This window comes from Gallinula chloropus (genome assembly GCF_964237585.1).
Source record: "Gallinula chloropus genome assembly, chromosome: 5".
Lineage (NCBI taxonomy): Eukaryota > Metazoa > Chordata > Aves > Gruiformes > Rallidae > Gallinula > Gallinula chloropus.
Window position 1 is genome coordinate 67,484,063 of NC_140090.1, and position 23,351 is coordinate 67,507,413.

The following is a 23,351-nucleotide window of genomic DNA, read 5'->3' on the forward strand; positions in this document are numbered from 1 at the left end:
CAGAAAGAGATTTAAAGGAGGTTACTCTGAGCAATTGGAAGTACATCCGCAAACCAGAGCTCCCAGCAGCCTCCAGCTGAGGAGGACAGTCAGCACCAACTGATGGGAAACGAGTGTTCACAGTCAGGTTATAACATTATTCACCTAAGTTCTTACGACCCTCATGAGACCTCCTTACTGACTACCATGGGAAGCAGGCACACTGGCTCAGGTGGATCTGTATTCGTCCCACACAATACAGACACTGCTGGGGAAATTCAGCAACCACAGTCCTTCCCACCTTACTTCTTACAGATGCCTTTAAAGTTCACCGAGGAAGAAAAACACAAAGGAGACCAGGAGCCCTATCTTCTCCATCACTTTCGTAGCAGTTCATGTTTTATTTCTGAGCGAGCTCTCTAAGCAGAGCACACCCACTGACAGACAGGAATGCACAACATCCTGGCTCCAGCAGAGCTCCTTGCAAGTCACAACACTGATAGGCGACTAGCAGCCAGCAAGTTCTGCCTCTGGAGCCAGAAGGGGAAGCTGAAAAATTCAGACAGACGAATCCTTTCGAAGTGCTGTGCAGCTGAGCAGAGTGCATCTTTCAGCAGGGGAGGTTCAGATTCAAACTGGGATTAAACCTCAAGCAAACAGAAGTCTGATGGACTCAGCCTCTTGCAAATATTTGCCAACACCAAAAAAAACCCCATCACTCTGGTATGCACAGAACTTTCTCCTGAGAAGAAAGATCAGAATGGCACAAACTATTATAAATTGCAGCTCAGATGTAACAGGCCAACTGCTGGACAGAAAGTTGACACCATCTGCTTTGCACTGACATCCAGACAGCACCATGCAAACTCATTTTATAAGCACCAAGTTAGGTAAATTCAACCATATTCTGAAGAATTGGTAAGATTTTCTGTTCAGCATGTGTATTTGTGTAATCTAACCACTTATCATAAATCTCTGATTTCTTTCATTTGCCATTTAATTCCTAAAATTCCAGTAACAGTATTTCTGCATAACTTATCTGCTACATACTGTAAATTTTATGAGTAGCCCTGACTCAAAGAATGCCACTGCTAACTCCACTTTGCAGACGTAAAGCTCGGCTACAAAAGCACTTACTGAAAGCAGCAAGGGAGCCTGTGGCTCCATGAACTGAACCATGAACGGAACTCAGATCTTGACAGTCTTTTTCCTCCCAGGACAGGTACACACAGACCTTGGTAGCAAGCCAGGTTTTTAAAAGCTAGGCTTAGAACAGGCTTTCTCTCACACAGAGAAAGCCAAATACACAATGTGAAATACTAAATGCTAAATCTAAAAGATCATAAACTTTCCAAGAAGGAAGGAAGCTCACTACACCACTATTAGTAAGTTGTGCGCATGTCAAAATGTAGATACAAATAATTATTCCAATGTGTTGCTTAATTTATATTACTTACATCTACACATTCTACCTTAGTGTGAACAGAAACAACTGAACCTCCAGTTCATCAATTCCCACAATGCCAGGACTAGTAACATTTGATGGAGCTAGTATGGTATAAATCTAAAGCAAACAAAATGAAACACTTCTTCACACAGCAGGCAGTGAACTTGGGGAGCTTGCTGCCCCAGAACACCGTGCAGAGAAACAACAGCAGTAAGTGGAAAAAGGAGTTAAACTCATGGACAGCAGACCCAAAGGAACTTGGCAGAGGTACCCCTGGTGCAGAGGGACATCCCTGGTGCAACAGCGGGAGGTGCTGCAGAAGGGGAATGGAGCAAAGAGAGCATCCAGACCCGTTTGCTCTCCTTCAACAGCATATTCCACTGACAGCACTGGCATCGGCAGACTCTGGGTCTGACTGACCTGGGCTTTCTCACACTATCAATACCTCCTTTGCCCTTCACCAACGTGCCAATAATATTTAAATCCCTCCCTCCAAACCTTTTTAACCACAGAAAGGAGAAAACAACATGCTTTTACTGTGAGAATTATTTTTTACATAATCTTTGTTATGTAAAGATCTCTGCAAGTGCTAAATTTTCAGCTGACCATATAGTCTTTTAGCAGCTCTTCGCTTCTCAATAGAAGTGGTGGGGAAAGAAAGAAAAAATCAGGAAGTATATATAGTGGATTCAACCCATCAGGATGCAGATTTGAGAATAAAATACAGAGTGATCTGCAGTTCAATGTCCATTACTAGGTTTGCAAAGTTACAAAGTTCTTATTTTCACATTCTCAGAGAAGAATGCATTATTAGCCTTGTGGGATGAATAAAAAGGGTAAAGAAGATTCATGTGCATGTTCTACAATATGTTTTAAAAGGTTTAAAGCAAGAATGTAGAAGAAAGCCTAGTTCTCCCTTAAAGTCTGGGGGGAAAAGAGGCAATGTCACTCCACCTAATAGGTCTCAATGGAAATGTATTGATAATGTTGCAAAGAAGCTGCATCTGGCTCCTGAAGTCATGGCATAAGAAGCTGGGAGAATATATGGTGAAGTTAGTACCGTACGGCTGCCTTCTAATGTTTCTCTGTAGGCAGCAGTTACCGGCTACTGAGAGACACGCGATTACTGCCGGACACGGAGATCTGATTTCATCTGATATCGTCATATTTGTGTTCATACACTAATAAGTGCTAGTGAACAGACCTGACTGAAAGCAGAATGAAGGCCATATCATCAAGTAATAGTGCAGAGCCCTACATTTTAGGGGAAACGTTTGATGGCATCTCATGCCAGACTGCAACATCAGAGTACCTCCTTTCACTCGTTCTGATGCCTATGGGAACACCGACTAACCTGAAAGAAAACCAAGAAAAGCAAAACTAAAATCAGACCTCACAAAAGCAGATTTCTCAAGCTCACCTTTAAAGCTCAACCCTTTCAAGAACCTGATCTAATTTGCACCAAAACTGTTTAAGTTTCTCCTCACCTTTCATCAAGATAAGAGGTTTCTTCGCCAAGGAAAAGCAGCCTGAAATGGTAGCCTGGTTCAACGCCACCGGCAGATAGCTTTGCGTTGGAGTGCTTTAATATGTTTTTATATTGCATATAAAGCATGCAAACATAAACCAGTTTGTTGAAAACTACCCTCTTTGTGGAAGCTGGCTGTAATTTTGAACAAGTTTTCAATTTTCGCACTGCTGCTAGGGTAAAACATTTTAAAGAGTTTAATTTTTACAGTGGCTTCAATGACATGAGATTATCTAACAAAGTAATGGTTAATCAATAGAGGGTTTAGTTGTCAGGTGAAACATATAACACACTAAAAGGGATTGATTGCAAGGCTCCTCCTTATTTACTGGGAGGTATATATTTAAAATGACACAAACTTGTTACCAAGCTGCATTCCTTTAACCTTGCAAAAGCCGTTTGAGAACAGTGTTAAGCAGCCCTATAGCAAAACAAGCTCTAATGAAAAAAAACCCCACAAAACAAACCCTACAAATATATGGCAGCACCAAATCATGTCAGAAGCAGGGGAACCACAAAGCTGTATTCACTCTCAGCCAAAGGCTTAAAATGCCACAGAGGCACTAGACTATGGTTCACTAAAGATAGAGCCGTATCTGATCTCATTCCCTAAGTGTCTTTGGTTACATTTTTCTTTTTAAAGAAAGTACCATCCTGATCTTTGACATAAACATATAAACATTTCTACTCTTGTCCACACAGCTCTGGATAAACAGCAGATGCCAACCCAAAGCCTCAAACCCCAGGCAGGACTTTTTGTGCGTGTGTGTGTGTGTGTGTGCAGCTCTTCTGCCCACTGCAATGCCTTCCTTTGGCCATTTATTCCAAGAATCCCCAGTCCCTGAACAAAACTCCACTTTTTAATAGAAGCTGCAACCCAGGAGCTCAATAAGATTTCCCCCCTCAATAGTTAATAATTACATGATTTATCAGAGAAAGATAACACTAATAAAAACACAGCAAAAAGACAAAACCCATACCCTCCCTTCAAGTCATTTTCAGGGAAAAGATTATTAAACTGTTCTTTTTGAACAAGGGCTTTTGTAGCTAAGCACAAATTGCCAAACGGTTAGAAAAAAAGTTATTAGACTCAGAAGAATTCAGCAGAAGTAGGAAGTTATATAAACAAATCACTCCAGCAGATTTGGAAAGATCGCTTTCATCTTACTGAGAGTCTTAAGAGACTTGCATTAATTACCCTTTAAAGGTCTTTCACATGGACTATTTAAAATAAATGCAATTTATTTATTTATTTCAAATGAGGTGATTCTTCTGAAAGAATTAAGTAATCTCAACAAATTTAAAAACGTTTTTATAAACAGGTAATTAAAAAGAAGACTAGAATTAAGTCAAGCTGTAAGACATTACCCAGGATTCACTGCAATTATTTTCTTAAGATGAAATTTTTGTTATCCCTAGCCCAGCCTTGGGGAGGGTAGTCTCCAAGGAAAGTCGTAAGACAAAATAAAGACTAGCCAAACAAAAAAACAGATCATTTACGGGATTTTCCCTAAAGCACAGTTTGTCATATTGCAATTACACCTTGCCGGCTGCGAAAGCCAGAGTCCTTAATATTGCCACTAGAGGGAAGACGTGTCTCGACACATGGCAATGGTAGTTGGGGAGTGGGTTTTCTTGAGCAATTACCATAACAAAGCTCCCTTGGCTGTGTGTACCTTCTAATTATTCAGTACAATTAAAATGACTTACCTAAAACAAACAGAAAGAAAAAAAAAGAAAAGCCCCCTAAAACAAAAAGAATCAAGACAATGCAAACAAAAAGCCCGACTCCGACCGCCTGTTATCTGAAATTACATTAAAGCTCAAGATCTTTTTTTCCTCATCCATCAATGCGGGGGGAGGGGGGGGGGCACATGAACAAAAAACGAGTATGCCACAATGCCCAAACACCACAGGGTTGTTCAGCCACGTAAAAGCATTAAAACAAACAAAAACAAAGAGCAAGGAGAACTAGATCTCTTGTTAAAGAAAAGAAAGGGGGGGGGGAGGAAATGTCGTGGTATTTAGCCATCTGGTAGCTGCTTGAAAACAAATTGTCCTCAAAAGAGCAGAAATACAGTATGTCTTCTCTCAGTTCACTGGCTGAGGAATCAGACTTTTTCTTTCTTTCTCTTTTTTTTTTAATACAAGCATGGTAATGTGAGACTTCTGTGCTGCTGCTGCTTTCACTTCCCTCTTGTCCCACTGTGCAAAGAGAAGCGTGGTCATCCCAATCAGATCCGGTCATTCCAACTTGGATGCATTATATTCGCAGTCTTTCAGGACACATCTTGTTGGGTCCATTGTTCAAAATCTTAGTTGTTTCCACCCCCCCACTAACAGCTACTCTCTGATTTTAAAACTCCTAAATCTTTCATTTTATAAGGCACGTCATTAAGGGAAGATGGCAGCCAAGTGATTTTTCTTTCCATTGACAATTTGTGACATTTTTCCAGCAGCATGCAAGGTGTTGAAAACCTGGCAGCTGTTACCTCCCGGGATGAAGATCCTTTTTTATCCTCCCTTGACAGTTTAACTCAATGGGTCAGCACCTTTAAAGACTGCAAAGTACCACTGAAGTGGATGGAGGCTTGAATTACTGCTCCCTCCCTAATCAATGTAAACCCTCACTGCAGGTGAAACTCTCCATCTATAGAGGTGCATGGGGGAGGAAAATGTAATGCCCTGAGCCAGATGGTTTTCATCTTGTTTTTTAAAGAAGAAAGGAACAAGCTAACAAGGGGACAGCTACTTTGTTAGCTTCTTGGCCTCTCTCATGGCTTTGGATCCCCAGGGTTCCAGCCACACAAGAGAAAGAATACAGAAAAACATAAACACTTAAAGAAATATAACTAGGGGGCTGGCAACATGCTGCTTTCAAAGAGTTGAGAGCCCTGTTCAGCGCTTTATTTATCACTGCCCACGTTCTTCGGATGGTAAGTGGACATGGACACAAAGGGCAGGGGGGAGCAGACAACACTTGCAATTTACTCAATTACAGAGGAATGCAGAAATGCAGCGGGGTGACAGATTCCTATTAGCACTAATGATGAAAGAGCCCAGTGGCCTTTCTGCCACAAGGCAGCATTCCCATTGTAACTTAGACTCCGGCACAACCCGCCTTCGCTAGTTTTTTAACATGCATTAAGTGTCACAGAGGAATGGAGGTGATTTTTTGTTGTTGTTGTTGTTTGAGAATAAAGAAAAAATTTAACCAAAATCATTAATTTTTAAAAGAAGATTGAGGATGTACTTCTAGCAATTTCAGAAGGCTTTTCAGCCAGCAACTCCTTACCAGCAAGCGCTAACAGCATAAAAGAAGAGGTAACCAGGATAACTTTACAGAGCAGGTATGTTCTACCTTGGCCAGCTCTCCAACAGAAGCCAAACTGCAACTGCAGCATCCTCTCCTTGATGAAGGGCAGCTGAAGGACCCTCACTCCTTCCCTACCAGTCAAAAAGAGGGCTTCAAGTTTGCATGGCAGAAATACTTTTGAGGAGGAGAAATATGCCTGGAGAGGAGCTGCAAGCAGCAGGATGAGGCTACCAGCTGGAAGTAAACGATTGACAGTTGCTACTTTTTGCCTTTCCTTTGCTCTACCTTCTTTAAGGCTTTCTGCTTCTTACAGTTTCCTTGTGTATCAGTGTTAAACTCTTAAGACTGTGCCTATTTTAACTTTGAAATAGTGCCTAGAGCATGTTTTAGGTGCTACATGTAATTGTACAAAATCATCTCAAATCTGTAAGAGTGAATTAAGGTAATAATCTGTGCCAAAGCGGTCAGAGGGAAAATTCTGGAAAATGCTAAGGGGCCTGTTTGAATGGGGTAACAGACAGGGACTTTTTTCCCCTGGACTTCCATCTGGAAGCTTACAGAAAGACAGCAGAGTCCAATGTGAGGTTTGCAGGAGGTATGGCACGGCAGCCTCTCTGCTGCCAGCATTTCCTCACAAGGCACCTTCGCCCACAGACAAACCACAGCAGCAAAAGGCACTTCATTATTGCTCTGCCGAAGAGAAGGGAGGGAGGGTTTTAAACAACCTGCATTGTGCCCGGCATCTTTAAAAACCAGTGGGGTAATCAAGTTCAGGGCAGCCCTGGACAGCTGCCCTGTGACCTATTCATGCTGACCCCCACTATTCATCACTTTCCTTAGGACTATGAGGGCAAGCTCCTGGGGAGTGACCACCACAATAGACAGATACGAGCCAACAATAATACGGTTCCTGAAAAAAAAACAGATGGCACTGCAATAAATTTACAAATCTGCATTCATGGCTCTGTTAAAAACACCCAGAAGCTAAAAGGCTGGAGGGGCCCCCAGAGAGCTTCCCCTTCCCCGTTTCTAAAGGCCGGCTCTCTCCCCAAGACTATTGAGCTCATGTTCTTCATAAATGAAGAATGGAGACATAGCCCTTAAAATAACAAATGCCTGACCTAATCAATCTAGTGTTTGGGTCTAACGCTAAATGATAGGCACTGAAAACTAATTATGTTTTTTGGCAAGGAAGTTGAATTAAAATGGAAACACACAGGTTAAAAAGGCACTGAAGCATTTGCGAGTCCCTTTGAAAGGGCGGCACACACACACACACACACGCTCACACGCAGGGCTTGAAACAGGAACCTGATTCAATAACTCATGCATTTATTTTTAAAATGAATCAGATTAGTCCCATGTGTGACCTGCCGGTCCATCTGTATGAGCTGGACTTAATGGGCACTCTTCTCACGCTTACTTCAGTTTGAAGTATGAGAGAGATAAATTTAGTTTAATTTTCAACAGATCAAGCTATCCATTTTCCAAATGGACCATCTGGATCAGCCTATTAAAATTAATTTATAACTTTGCAGTGTGAAAATTCGTTTGTTAGCTTAAATAAAGTTGCCAAAAACTTTTGCCACTTGTCTTTGTTTTTTCTGAAGTCTGTTTTCATACTATGATTTTCAGTTTACCCCTGCAAAAAATGTAATTTTGTCAGATCAAGCACTCAACAGGAACTGAATGTTTGCATCCCTACTTCAAAGTCTGTCATAGCTTAGAGCTTTTCACTCTTCCAGTTAATAATGTCAAGCTGATTGCCTTCTTGTTTCCTTTCCCAGTGCTAACCTCCATGTCTCTTCTGCCTTGCTGCCTCATACGCTTAAGAGCGGCCATGCCTTTCACTCCAGCACACAGAGGACACAGGTCCACTTGTTGAGACTGTTGAAGACACCTTTCTCCAAAAAAAAACCCAACCATTTAAGTCAACAGAAGAATGGTATTTCACTTAGTAAGAGGCTCATAGTCCTGAGCAAGGGATGTCTTCAGCCCCTGCCTACAACTTCAGATGCTTAAGTAGCTGTTACACCTCCTCATTATTTCCACCTTCCGGTATGTCTCTGCCATAAACCCACATCAGAAAACATTTATGGCTAAGGCTGCATTCCCACACCACAAACAAGGCAAGAAAGGGTAACACACCTTTACTTAAACTTGTCAAGACATCATACTTCCCCATAAGTGGTCTGATGCATCTCATTAATTTTCTAAAACTGATCAAAAAGTACTAAATACACGGACACCTTGACTGGAAAGACCATTTAAGTAAGCAGACTTCTCCTCTACCGACTACACACATTCAATTCCTCTGAGCATACAGGTCCATGCTCCCCAATAATGAAATTTTAACAGTGGTGTCCTAAGGGAGGAATGGAAAATATGAAAGTGCACTCAATATTTACCAAGTCTGCATCTTTCCACTAAGGCAGAAGGCACTTTTTGTGCATTACTGCTTTGACAGCATTTGCAGGTCAAGTCTTTTTATAAAATATGGAGAGATGTAAGAGAGGGTCGCTACTCTGCATACCTTCCTGGGAGATGCAGATCTTTCCAATAAGTATCATTCTATTCACAGACACTAAGGGCATGTGCCTGTGTTTGTGTCTGATTTCTGCAACTAGAGTTGCAAAACCCCCCACTGCTTCTTGTCTGTCACTAACAGAGAAGAGGAGCAATCTGAGCTTTCAAAATGCTCAGCCAGCTCTATTTACATCTACGGAAAGAACGAAAATCCCTTCTACAACAGGCACAAAATCGTGGTGTCCTGGTGGTTGGCTGGGATAGAGTTAACTTTCACACTAAGCTGGGAGGAGCCACAACCAGGACAGCTGACCCAAACTAGCCAAAGGCATATTCCATACCAAAAGAGGACACCTCAGTATATAACAGTGTTGGGGAGCTAAACAAGTGGCCATGTGATGCTTAGTTGCTGGCTGGGGCTGGTTACAGCTTTTGGAAATTTTGAATTTGGGATGTTCAAGCCAGTATACTCTTATTGTTGTGTCTCCTAGATGTGTTTCAGGTCTTGCTTAGCATTTAAAAAAATTGTTTTAAGAATAGCACCCAGAGATCAGCCCCAATGGCTGAATAGTCAGAGGTGGCACAGCATGTCAGAAGAACATGGGCAGGTATCTAGAGGACTTCTCACCTCCAGTGATTTGGAGCTTCACTCATGAACAACTAAAGGACACTGATAAAGTGACAGAATATTCTAAAGGAAAATGCTGTGGCTATTCCAAAGAGACACAACTTACAGCCCTGTGCTGGGCCCTGGCCAGCATCTACCAAATATTAGGCAGCATCCTCAGGGGGAAAACAGAGTGACAGGCACTGTGGCTACTCAAACCCCAGTGACAGGCACTGCAGTGGAACCAAGAACCCAACCCATGCTGGTATCAGTCGCCCCTATACAGACAAAGAGGAAGAAATAAAGCAAAAAATCAGTTTGCTGTGCTTGACAATGAACCAAGACCATCACAAGAACAGGGGAAAGAGCCAGAACCAGAGGTAATCACCTGATCCAGGTGAGCACATTATCACCTGGCTGCTGGGATAAGGGGGCCAGCAGGCTGGAATTAGAGCCTAAGCAAGCCAAGCAACTGGGATACCTTTCTAGGGAAGGGGGCATTGACAAGGTGGTTAGGAAAAAGACACAGGTGCTCAGCTTCTGGAGGCGATTTCTGTCAGGTGGGAGGGAAAGGTATCCCTTCAGTGAAGAGGCTGTATGTCATACACACAAGTGGACCACCGTGGAGAGGTATCCCATACCTGAGGGAACTATGGCTTTGAAGAAGAGCCAAAGGACTGATAACAAGAAATTATTCATGCAGTAGCCCTTGGGCCAGTCTGGGCAGATGTGAAAGCGTGCTCTGCACCACAGCCAGAGTGAATGGCCCTACCTGGACTCCCTGACAGAAAGCACCAGGGGACACAAGAATCACCCAAATTAACAAAGGATGAACTTTGATGAAACCAAGCAAAGTGCAGCGATGGTGGAACTAGAATTGTCTTCAGCGACCAATGCCCAGCAACTGCATCAAAACTGACATCTTCAATGTGCAGACCATGAGCACAGGCCACACCAGGTACATCAGCCATGAGCTTCAGATGCAGCATGCAACAATCTCACACCACACACCAATTCTCCTGCCCTGAAAGAGTGTTATTGCAAATGTAGCCCAAAGTCATGGATTAAACAAACTCAGACATTTTAGAGGGATGGCCTATATATTTAAGACAAGAAAAGTGGTGATTAATTGGACAGCATAGGATCTGGCCATGACATAGAAGGTATAGAATAAGGGTGAATAATGTTGTGGTTTTTTACTGGGATAGAGTTAATTTTCACAAGAAGTTGGGAGAAGACGCTGCCAGGACAGCTGACCCAGACTAGCCACAGAGTTATTCCATACCATAAGACATCATGCTCAGTAGAGAAAGGGGGCTGGACAGCAAAAAGGAGTTGCTGTTTGGGGGCAGGCTGGGCATCGGGTTCTGGGTGTAAACACATTACATTAGGTATCACCCACTTTGTTTATTCTTTTATTAGTATCACTGTTTTTCTCTTCCTTTGCTACTCTATTAAACTGTCCTTATCCCAACCCATGAGTTTTACCTTTTTCTTCCAGTTCTCCTACTCATGCCACTGGGACAGGGCCGTAGGAGTCAGTGAGCAGCCATGTGGTGCTGAAGTGCCAGCTGGGGCTAAACCAGGACACTCAGCTATTGCAATGGGTAGTCTGGGGTATTCACTTAAGTCACGTCCATCAATGGGTTTAACTCTGTTACGCCAGGCAGCAACCTTGGGCAGCTGAGGCATTCACATATTTTTGCTTCTGCTGAATGAAGGTTGCAGTTTGGAGAAAGAACAGGGTGAAAAAGGATCTGAAATCACTAAATCCAACTTACATCCCCCAGATATCACAAGACAAACTCTCTTTGTTGACCACGGGGAATAAAAAACATAAGATTCCTTTGAATTGGTACGAAATTTGCCTTATTATACATAAAAGGCAAGGAGACTGTCTTTTATGAGAACATCCTTTCTCCTTTCTACCCATTAGTAATTTATACACGTGTAGAAGAAACAAGAACAGGTCATTTTTCAGGTTATTAACCTGGACATCACCTCCAAGAAAATTTACCTTCAAGGGCAAAGAAAAGCTTAATTGTTGTAGAGCGCTTTGAGAGACTGATCTGCAGCAAGGCAAAATATACTACAAACAAGACAGGAGCAATTACAGAAGAAAAGGCTGAAGAGGTCTTGATGAACACCAAATGGAGAAAGGTAAAACTAGAGAGTCACAGCTGACTGCACTATACAGAAGTCTAGATTTCTTTAGAAAGCTCCATCAAACTCTCCTGAAGGCTCAATCTCTGTATCTGATTTTCCTGGTTACAATGTGACTTGTTCAGATTTCAAAGGCAGAAAGAAGGGATTTCCATGAGCACAAGTCAGACTTCAGCTTCCAGAAGCATTTAAGCATTCAAATAGCTAGAAAGTTTTATTGCATTTTTAAAGAGACTGATCACATACCTGTCTAAGTGAATTCTTCTCGGGAATGATCTTCCTAGGGGGCTCATCATTATTACAGTCTTCTCTCTCAGAGGAATTCTGTGAAAGAAAGTAAGCTTTAATTCAGTTCTCATCCCTAATATTACTCTGCGAGAAGAAACGAAACAGAATACTTGTTCTACACAGGCTGTAGTATTTTACGCACACATATACCGGAGGCTAACTTGTACTTTTAAGCCAAACAGCTTGTTATGGCAGAGAAAGAATTTCTCCTCAACACAACAATGCACCACTGTACAGGTATCTACTGACGAAGCCTGTGCTTTGGGGATTTATTCTGAAACTACCAGCAACAGCAAGTTTGAAAAGCTGAAATGGTGGTTGGATCAGCACAGCAACACCAGTGCTCCTGAACACCCCAGAACAACGATTTCTAACAGTGGAACCTGTTGAAAGCAAAAGGCTGCTAATGGGTACAACTTTTGTTCTCTGTGCCCCTATGTGTTTAATCTGCCTAACAATTATTAATTGCACTGAGTCTGTTCGGCTGCCTAAATTCATAGAGAAATAAATGATGATAGAGATTGTCAGGAGATCCTTTGAAAAATAAAATGGTGTTGGTAGCGTAGGATATTATGGCTAGGTTTTTCACTCCAGTCCCCTGACTCTACATATCCATACAATTTCTAGAAAGTCTGATTCTCTAAAACAATCAGAAAAGAGCACCAGTAAGACAAGAGAAGGTGGACCAGAAGAAACACGAGGGCTTTTCTTGCATAAGTGAAAGATCACCAGACTTTCATCCTGTTGGCCTCACGATTAAAACCAAATATTACCTGTTTTAAAGACAGGTGATAGTTAGTTCAGGACACAGAGTCTGTAGCAAACATTTGGTTAAAAACCACAGGGTACATGGAGAGAATTCTGTCCTCACTGCCAAAGTCAGCTACTCGGGAAAACAGTGCTCCTTTGCGCAGGTTCAGCCACTGCAGTTGATAGAGTAATGACAGCCAGCTTTGGGGGAATCCCACACACACATCTAGAATCAGTTTGATCACCACAGTATTCATAGCCTTAGGCCACATTCCCACGCATTCAGTAGTGAGCAACTAAACAGGTTTTAAAGAGATACAGAAAAACTGCTTAGGGAGAGCTCTGCCAGGAAAAGGGTGGTTTCCCAGTTACTTACAGGCAAGCTCCAGAGAACGTACATTCAGTTTGTATTCTGTACCTCTCTCCCCTTGTCCCCCAAATAACCTGTCCTTTGCTGAGCATGGCTTCTTGCAGAGCCAGCTTCCAGCCCAACACCTCAGGAGACAGAAGTGGCATCTGTTGGCAAAGGAGGAGCAGGGCCCTGCGCACCGCCGGCGTGGCAGAGCAGGGCTAGCAGAGAGCAAGCAGGCTGCGGGAAGCCATCAGAAGGGCAGCGTGCTCTGTGCCCGCCGCAGAGCTGCGTGACCAGGCACCATGTAGCAGCTAAGGTTTGCTCGTCTGGAGAGGGGGAGGAGAACGTACAGCCAGGAGGTAGGGCAGGGGTAGAAGCCATTTGATGAGAAATGACAGGTAAGGGGAGGGAGGCACAAAACAAAAAAACCCCACCTGGGATGTCATAAACCCATCAGGGTGATTCTGCACACATCAAGGCTTGCAGACCAAATAGTGATTTTGGGTATTTATTTTTTTTAAAACAAGATATAGAACTTGCAAGGCATCGTGACAGCCAGGCTGCTGTAACCAGTGTTTTATAATGGAAATCAATTCTAAACAGGCCTGATAAATCACTGTAAAAGGCCAGTTTTTAAAAGTTTACATATGAGGTCTCGGCCAGGACCAAGTTATTATATTAAATCCAGTTTAGAAAGGACTGTGATCATAAAAACATAAAAGGCTAGAGTCACGTATCTCCAAAAAGGAAGGTCAGGCATTAAAGCTACTCTTTTCTGCTCACAAAACACAGTTTAGTAAGTGATTAATTCAAGGAAGGATTTTAACTTTTGTGCTTTGGAGAAAAAGACTACGTGTGAGAAAGGTAAGAATGTGAGGTGAGTTACTGTCTATTTCCAGGAAATGCACTTTGGTGGGAGAGCTAGCAGGTTGTTTACTATTTCTGGATGCTTTTTCAACATCTATCCCCTTCCCTACAATCAATGCCAAAACAATTCCCCGTTCCAAATAATCTTTCTATGTCAGTGAAATCTTGCGTTCTTCTCATCTTTCAAAGCCATTAAGGATCCTCCCTCAAAAAAGATAATAAAGCAGGGAAATCAGTGCTGCTGGTGAACTGTGAGCCCTTATTTTGAAATTCCTAGTTACTGCAAAGCATCAAGTTATCTACTTTTTCTTTAAGCTGAGTATCTGATTTTAAGAGCGAGCAGAGGGCCATTTTGCATTCATTATCTTTATAGGTGGCAAGGCTAAGAGGTTGGCTGAACAAAGACCAGACAAAGACTGCCAAGTGCATATGGTGGTTCACAGCTTGGCGTCTCACCATTCTACAGCACCAACGCAGCAGCTCCGATAGCTGACTATTAAAGAGGAGCGCTGCTCATGCACTTTTGTCGGCAAGTAAGTTCCGCTCGGTGAAGACGGAATGACTGGAAAGCATCACGCTTAAGGAAAAGCACAGATGTTTATAACTCCCGCTCATTTCTCAGGAATAGGGAGCCCATCAATCCAGGCACAGGTACAAGACCCTGCACATTTCAGGACTAACCGTAGCTGCGCGGAAGTGAATTTCACTTGATAGGGCAACACTTAGCCCTGGCCATGGGAAGAGCATAACGTAATTGACTGAAACGGTACATCTATATATTTCTCCTTGCTGAACAAGGTGGGAGGAGGGATAAACACGTGCAAGGTCAGAATAAGGTTTGCTTCAGCAGGACTTCAGTGATGCTCTCGGCCGCAAGGGAGGCAGACAAAGGGAGGAACAGCTCTGAGCACCCTCTCGTGGTTACTGAAACACTCGTCTCGGGCACAGACCTGGAAAGCAGCCTTTGGTGTCCAGACGGTAAGTTGGGTGTACTCACTGGGAATATTAAAGATCTGCAGTACCGTACCTGATAGGCAGTAGAGGAATGATGGAATTTGTTAGGGTGAAAGAAGGGAAGAAAGCCGGCACATACAAAGCTGAAAAGTGCCTTGCATCAGGGAAAAAAATTTAAATCCCTCAGGCAAGCTTTCCTTCACAGAACTAAAGCTAAGAAGTGTCTGCACTTAGGCACAGGGGTCTCTCCTTCTGAACAAGGACAAGCAAGATAAGATGAGAAGCACTGAAGTCTCCAAAGCACAAGCTGATCAATGCTGGTGAGATAAACTCTGCCCCCACCTTTCCACAGACGGGCAAAATATTTATGGTTTTTTTTTTAATTTGCCCAAGGTCACACAATGACAGTGGAAGCGATGGGAAGCGAAGCTGGGAAACCCAAGCTCACAGTTCTTGTAACCTTCACAATTTCCCTCTGGCGGGAGGTTCCCGTAAAGGGGCTCTGCCCTCCATAGCCCATTTTTCCTAAAATGGCCACTGTCTGTAATGAGACGCTTTTAAAACTGATTTGCATTTAAAACTTCAGCCTGTAATTAACAGAATATAACTCCATGGCAGGTTGTCTTAAAGACCACTACGAAATTATTACTATTTAACTCTCCCCGTGAAGCCTCCTCCACCACTGAACACAACACGCCACGACGCATACGAAATCCCAAGGCTGAAGCGTTTGACGGGAGATGACACGCCGTATTTTTCGTGTACACAACCCAGCAAAGCACTGCTGGGAACGAGATATAACACACGGAGAAATGCACTCCCAGGGACTACCAATTGGGCAGAGCTACCTTTAGTACCGCCTCGCTCATAGCGGTGGAAATCAAACCCCTGCCAACTGGGGGAGGCTTTCTTTGGTGTTGTTCTGCCCTGCACTAATTATAAAAGAGTACAGACGCAGCCTTTTTCCGAGTGTGGGGAGGTGGGGGTGGAGGAGAAGCACGTGTCTATGCGAAGAGCACAACTATTTTTTATGCTTTCAAATTCTTAATCCTGTTTGGAGCTGTCAGTGGGGGTTAATGGAAGCCTTGGATAGGAGAATTCCAATCTGGTTGGCAGATGGATAGGTTGGTTATAGCTGCATAACTATGTCTTGCCTGCAGGCACAATTCAGAACACTGTTAAAGCAATATAAAGTCTCTGTCAAGCTGAACCATTTGGATCAGTAGCAAGGAGAAATAATAATAAAAAAAGGAGTTCATTTCTGGGCCTTGCGCGTTTATGCTAGTATGCAGAAACTGATTAATTGTCATCGTGTGCTGGTCTGCTATACCTCGGATTTCTACTTCTGGAGTAGATTTTGCATGCTAATATAATCATTCTCCCTCTTGAGACATTAGCAAATAATCAAATGAAAAACAGGATCATAATTTACTGAGATTCAGGCAATTCTCTATGCAAATTTGACTTGTTATTGCTGCTGCCTCGTTAATCTGAATGCCTTTGACAAACTCCTTTGATTTATGAACTCATGACAACTCCAATGTGTATATATTTTGCTAGATTGACATTATCATTAAGAGTGGGTGGACTGAGCTCACATGAATGGCTGATTTTATTCGCTGGTGTCTGCTGCTCAACAGCTGAGCATCTCCTTCTCACAAAGCCCCTGAGCGCCAGGCTCTTCCCATCTACCCATCCATTCATCATCTCGATGTTAATTGGCCCAGGCTTTAAGCAAATTTTCAACACGATTTAAAGGCACGATGACACTGATTACTGACCCTCTGCCATACGGTGCCTATTGATTAACCTGACAGAGATGATGAGCTTGAGGGAAACTAGGTGTGTGTGGACCTCAGGGAGGGAGAAAAAAATATTATTGTTTATGCAGGCAAAACACTTGTCATTATCCCAAAGGCCAGAATTTGTGCTGCACTGGCCCTTAAAACACACTATTGCTTTAAACACCTGCATCCAATACAGAAAACGCTTGCTTGCTGTGGAAAAATGATTACAAATTTGATGTCATGTGCAGTCTGTATTTTAATCGAGTTCCCTGATAAATAGACCCCCTCAAGCCAATCAAGTCTCGCTCTAGCCATTGCGTGCGTATACATCAGCTCGAACAGAAGCCGGGGCAGGGTGTGTTTTTAGTGGTATCAGCAGATCCAACTGCAGGTAGGAAATCTACTTGGGTATTTCAGGTCTCTAAGCAAATAATGCAGTGGGAACAGAGTGTCCAAACAGTTGCAGTAGAGCAAGTGTTTCAAGGGCAAACTGGATGCCAGATGTAGCTGTCTCCCTATTTCTGTTGCCACATTAAAATAAATGCTTTAGCCACACCAGTGAAATAGTGCATTCCCCTTTTTCTGGTGCAAACTGTTGATACAACATGACCCACCTATCCTAGGTACACTGAGCAAACACAGCATTCTACCAGAGCCTGACAATAACTGACATCCTCTCTCATGTTTCTTGAAGTGTCCCTATGCCACGCTTAGTCTTCCTCACCAAGGACAGAGGGGTACTGTTTCAGCCAAGATGGAGCCACTGAATAAAGTGGCATCAGCATTCTGCCTGCAGACTGGTGCTGTACCAAAAGGAAGCAGAAGGCCTGTCTAACCCCTGCCCAGCCCCAGGTTAAGTCTGTCAGTCAATGCACACTGTTGTTCTTTCCCAGTTCAAGCTAGCAGCCTGTCAGCAATCAGGATGTTTCTCTTGTTTGGCACAGGGGGGAGTCAGGGGGATTCGGGGCTGCCCCAAGATGCTACAAAGTTAGCATCTTCTAACCTGCATCAACTGCTTGCAGGAAATGGGACATGGAATTGCTGGGTAAAGGTAAGGAGAAATCAGCTGTGACTGCCTGATGCCCATGTCAGCCAGAGTGAACCGAAAAGGGGAGGGGGAGGAAGGGAAGAGAGAGAGATGTGTGGAAATAAGTGCCACCCTAAGACTAGAGACTCACATAAGCCTTACGTTCCCTTTCCAATAACCTTTGTAAGTGATAGATGAGTCCAAGCCCATTGTTATCGTTAAGGGACTGTCAGCATCCTGATTTTATAAATGCTGTCTGTCAGTTTATAAATATCTCAGCCGTTTCAAACAGTGCTAGGATGAATCCTGGCATAGCCAATGTCAGCCTGAAAGCAGTATAACCGTTAAAAAAATATGGGGCTAGCACGCACTAAAAACATTTAAGGACAGCTTTCTCCTTTTTACTCCTATAATGAGGCCCAAAACGTTCAAATTCATGTTTATTTGGCCAGTCACTACAATATATAAAAGTAACTCTTAACATCAGCAATGTTCTTTGAGAAAAACAAGTATGAAAGCTGCAAGTTTGAAGGCAATTCTCTGCCTGTTCGGTAGATAAACCAAAAATGACAGCTGTAACACACAGGGAGATCCACAGCAATGAAAATGCAGAGATAAGTATCAGACCTCATTCCTCTTTGGCATTTGCTGCTCCGAACATTCACCAAGATTGGATCCTTTTAGAGAACACCATAAATTGCAATGTGTATGCACAAGGGGGTGACTCCAGCCCGGAATGACGGCACAGACAAGTTACCCAGCTCTTACAAGTTTAAAGTTAAATGGTACTTCTGCCAGGGGTTTATGGCTAAGCGTTAGAATGACGGAAGGAGAGGGCAGAGTAGCTGCAGTCGGCTTTGCAGCAACCAGTATCAGGAAAGGGAGTAAGCAAAACTGGCCTTCCATTTCAATGCTTGCTTTGCAGACTGGTATGCACCTCTGTACCTGGATTATGTATCTATTATCCTGCTAACCGTACAGAATCCTGGATGGTTGTCCTCCAATACGTTCATAAACTCCCCATAACAGGAATTTCTCCACCCACACCCTGAATATTTGTGTGGTGCCTAAAGAAATGAAGATCAAATTCATCTCCAAGCAGCTCTGGCACCTACTATAAGCTAAATTCTTATAATTTAAGCTCTAGCAGCGGCAAAAATGGAAAAGTCCAACAGCGCCCCTCCAACAAGAGACACACACATGTGTTCACACAAGTCCCAGTTTGGTCTGCATCTATGTTAATGCTGTCACTGACAACTGAAGTTTCAACAACCTTTTTCACAGTTGAAAACCTGGACAGCATTTCAGGTTTACAACTGTAGAATGGATCCTTTCCTTACTTTTAATTCAAATCAATAACTAGAAAAATACATTTTCAAAGCAGTGAGACTTGATAACGAAAGTTCATGACATCAAGATGAGTTTCGTACAAAGTTATTTAACATAATAATTATTGATTAGTTATAAAGGGTAAGTTAAGGATGTGGGGAGTCTTAGCATTAGATCAGTAATGTCTGTTTAATGTTAAAATACCAAAAGCCACCACAAATACCAAAGATCTGAAGAAGAGACACATTTTAAAGAGCATGAATCTAGTTGTAGTTAAAAAGTAACAGAAATGCAGGTGCTGGAATCAAGCCATTTAGGGAAATTTTAAAAAGCTAGCTTCACTCCATACACATTTCTCAAATGAGAGCGAAAGAGTCGGAGAAAAGAGAGAGAGAGAGAGAGAGAGAGAGAAAATATGGCTAATGAGAACAGTCTTTCCACGTTCCCCAGGAAGCAGCCCTGCTTAACATTTCTGTTCTGTGAATTTAAGAGAGTCAGCAGTGGTAAATTTGTTTTTAATATTCAAGCTTTCAAGCCTTGCAAGCTAGTTGGCCAATGGCCCTTTCTATTCCAGTGTTTGTTGGTGCCTTATTTACACAAGCATTACATCCGTAGAGCCTTTGAATATAATTTCACGTGGATTAAGGGAAGAACATTTGCTTCTGCTAATCAGGACATCTGGTTATTTTTGTAACTCACAGACATCTGCATTAGGCAGTTCGACTTCCCCATTCCTCATAACAAGGTTAGAGCTCAGGAAGCCTCAAGGACCTCTAGTTGAATTTTATTATTTCCCTTTTTTTCACAGCCAGGTCTGTTTCAGAATTTCTTTTCCTAAATAGCACAAATCGATCAGCACCTTCACAGGTATACATATGCTTTTATAGCTAGCACTTTCTATGCATGATTTTATAGCGTACATCTTGTACTCCAAGATTTTATAGTACTTCAAAGCTATCTACATCTTTTTAAGGAACAGAAAGCACATATTCCCAAAAAGCGTGGATGAAAACATCCAATTAACCTGATGATACACATAACACAGGTAAACTTCCAAATTTCCATCCCGGCCACTTACACAAGACCAGTGCCAGGACTTGTTCTGAATCTTATCATCACTGTGCTTTGGATTGTCTCTTACTAGTGACTTCTCTCCATATCTGCTCCCCACACTGAAAATAAATAAATAAATAAAAATCTTTCTGTTCTTCAGGACAACCTCAAAGATTTCTCCAATCTTTTAAATTCTTGCTCAAATTCTTCTTTAAACAGTTTCAGCTGAGGTTAATTCTCTGCCAGGCTGCAGAATTGTGCCACACATGCTTGAGGAAGAGGGATTTCACATGCAGCAGCCCCTAGTCAGGGCTCGGCTCTTCCTTCTTTGTTGCTTTCATTTTGCTATACTCCTCTTACAAAAATTCAACAACCATCCAATGGTGTTAAAAGTACTGAAGTTTGAAATTATACACTCTCATTCTCAGCTCCCAGGATTCTTCCCTCCCCTGAATCACAGTTTTTATCGGTGCTTTTGTATGCTGGAACGAGATGTTTTCTTGACTTTTCCCCCTACACGTAAGGGGCTAAAATAGCAGAGTCAGCTTTTACAGGCGCTGAACATAAGCCAAAACACAAAAAAGGTGTCAAAAACATATTTCTAGTACTAACAAGAGTTAGAGCAAGAGCCAATGGATCCAGGGAGTTTTTTAAAACTTTTTATTTATTAAAATTCTCTAGATACAGATTAACTTTCTTTGTGCAATATTTATTACCTCTTCATCTGCATAGGAGCTGCAAGTGCTCTGAATAGCGGGTTTTAAAACTGGCTAGTTTTGCTGTAGATTTCGTATCTGTCTTGAAGCATTATTTTCTAACTTTTTATAACTATAACCCTTGAAAGACTAATGCTGTCTCACTGGTCTCAATATAAAACCCCTTTCCCTCCCATCCCTGGTCATCACCTACTCATAATTCTATTTTGTTTTGGTTTGGTTTTTTTTTTAATAAACCAACCTCTCAATCTGAGCTTTCCTGTCAAGCAGACAAGACAACCTCCACTTCTTACCACACCACTCCCTCCCTTAGAGCCCATGGCTTTCCCACTCCATCCAGTTCAACCACACTTCCCTGTACTGATTTATGCTTTTCTTGTTTTTTCCCCTTCCAATTTTTCATTGCAAGAAAGGTGGAAAGGAGACTCAAAACAAAGGTGTGAAGCAGAAGTTAACCTGCCTGCCCAAAGGCAAAATGACACCATGAGGGAACAAACCCCAAATTCTGTGTCCCCATACTGTGTTAACTTTTTAGGCACAGTTCCTCCTCAAAATAATGAATGGAAGCAGTCCACTTCTTTAAAGAAACAGTTACCCAGTGATCTCGGTGCAGTGTCAGGCTGATGTGAATCCACAGCATATTGTCTACACCACACTGTGCAGAGGAACTCACAGCTCTTAGACAACACCAACCAGGCAACTCTGCAGCCAAAGTGACTGGCTTTTCATTCTAGAACAGGTTCAAAGTATCTACAGAGCCACCATGGACCAGTTCAGGTGACATAGCTCCATGTTCCCAATGGGCCTCACATCAGTAATTTGACCACACAGGCAGCCCTTGGTGGTTCTTCCAGCTCCCAAAGCTACATTCGTTACAGGAAGCATCATCCACCATTGGACTATAGCACAAGACTGAACATGTCCCAACCTTCCATCATATCAAGCAAAACATTTTATAATCTTTTAATAAAAGAATGGAAAATTACAGATTAGGCACCATTATGCCATTTGGCTAGCAGGCATCACAGCCTTTTAATACGCAAGAAATAAACCCCTGGGTCCTCCTGTTTTGACCAAACAAATTTGAATGTGGTAACACAACAGCCTCTCCTGTAACATTTTGCTTAAAGATCTCACTATTAGGTTCTGCTTTTACAAAATAATTCCAACTCCAAAACACCATTTTCTTGAACTAGAGCAAGGAGTTGCAAAATGTCATTACAGATGTCACTCTGCTGGGTAAGGAAAAAGAGGTGGACCTGCTATGGAGACCATCAAACGGGGTGGGTAGTCAAGCAATCAAAGCAGGAAAGATAAAGATGTGTATAGTATCTCGTCTTCAGATACCTTGGGGCTAGCAAACATTTTCTTCCTATAGGAAATTATACAGCTCTAGATCACTGCCTATTGAGATCCACTATTCGCAGCGTTTTGCTATAACATGAATGGCTTATTAAACCTACAACATATCTGTTTTAGTTAACTTCTTGGTGGAGAGGGGCCACGAAAACAAAATGTACTTAAATGCTGATTTTTTTTTTTTCCAGGCTGAATGCCTTTCATCCAATAAGACATTCAAAGCAGTGACCCAGCAAATGGATTGAAAAAGCAATCTTCCGTCTCAGTGCCACATTATCATTCCTATTCAGTATTCTCGGTGAGATATCTCAATCAGCTGGATGTGTGTGTAAGTGACAGCGCAGCCCATTGCTGGGTTAATTAAACATTTGACTTTAACACCCTCCCCGTCATTAAGCAAATAAAAACAGATAATTCAAACTGCACTTCATCCACGGGGTACACAACATACATGTCAAAATTAAGAGAGTCCAAGGCCCTCAGGGAGTTCTACTCGGGGAGGTAATCAGTTTAAATCTTATCTGGTTTATCAATTATTCTATTGATTAAAGCAGGGTGATTATACAAAACTCCTTCTTGCCACATGGGATACATGTCAGCAGAGCAGGACAACACAGGGAGGCTCAAAAACGATTTAAAGAAAATACAGACAGATGAATAACAGTCTATTAGTACATACCAGCAATCCATAGATGGAAAGCCTGATTCTTCTTTTAAGCAAGTGAATTAAGGTCCTTCCAAATTAGAGTGCCAATGTTGTTAACTCATCTGCTTTAAAATCAGATCTATATGTTGAAAGGGAAACATTTCTTTATTTTAAGCAGATGATTTTGTGCTCGGTGTTTGAAACATGTTTTGTTGATACTGGTTCTGGAACATAACAAAGAACCAAGCACAAGGAATCCCAGACTTTTAAAAGGCATTACAGTTATCTATCAATGACTCTCAAAATGTCAATGGAAAGAGCATCCTCAATATTTGAATTCTCCCACATGCATTCATGACACAGCCATAAGGAAATGTTGTATTTTAACAAAATGTGACAGCTCATCTTGGACATAAAAGGATTGTGCTTTGGATCTTTGGAGATGGGTTATTTTTGTATTTGCAGCCCTCCAAAATGAGACATTAGCAGCTGCGGGAGCTGCCACTGCCACATTCTCCTGATTTTCACAAGCCCTCACAAAATCCCACCACAGCAGTCCTTATTCAAACTTCTCTCTTGCATACAGCCACAGAACACAAAGCAATTCCAGTTACTTCTCATTTTTTGTTTCCAAGGGAATAAAGGTTCAAAGAACCT

The 23,351-nt window shown here is 42.3% G+C and overlaps 1 protein-coding gene across 1 annotated transcript in view; it reads right to left on the minus strand.

Moving 5' to 3' along the window:
• BTRC (beta-transducin repeat containing E3 ubiquitin protein ligase) overlaps positions 1-23,351 on the minus strand; it is a gene marked incomplete at its 5' end in the record, with an annotated part of 116,894 nt that overhangs the window by 55,892 nt on the left and 37,651 nt on the right. Inside the window, one exon of the mRNA XM_084264375.1 lies at positions 11,813-11,890. Coding sequence (XP_084120501.1) covers positions 11,813-11,890 — 78 coding nt within the window. The remainder of the gene's footprint in view (positions 1-11,812; positions 11,891-23,351) is intronic.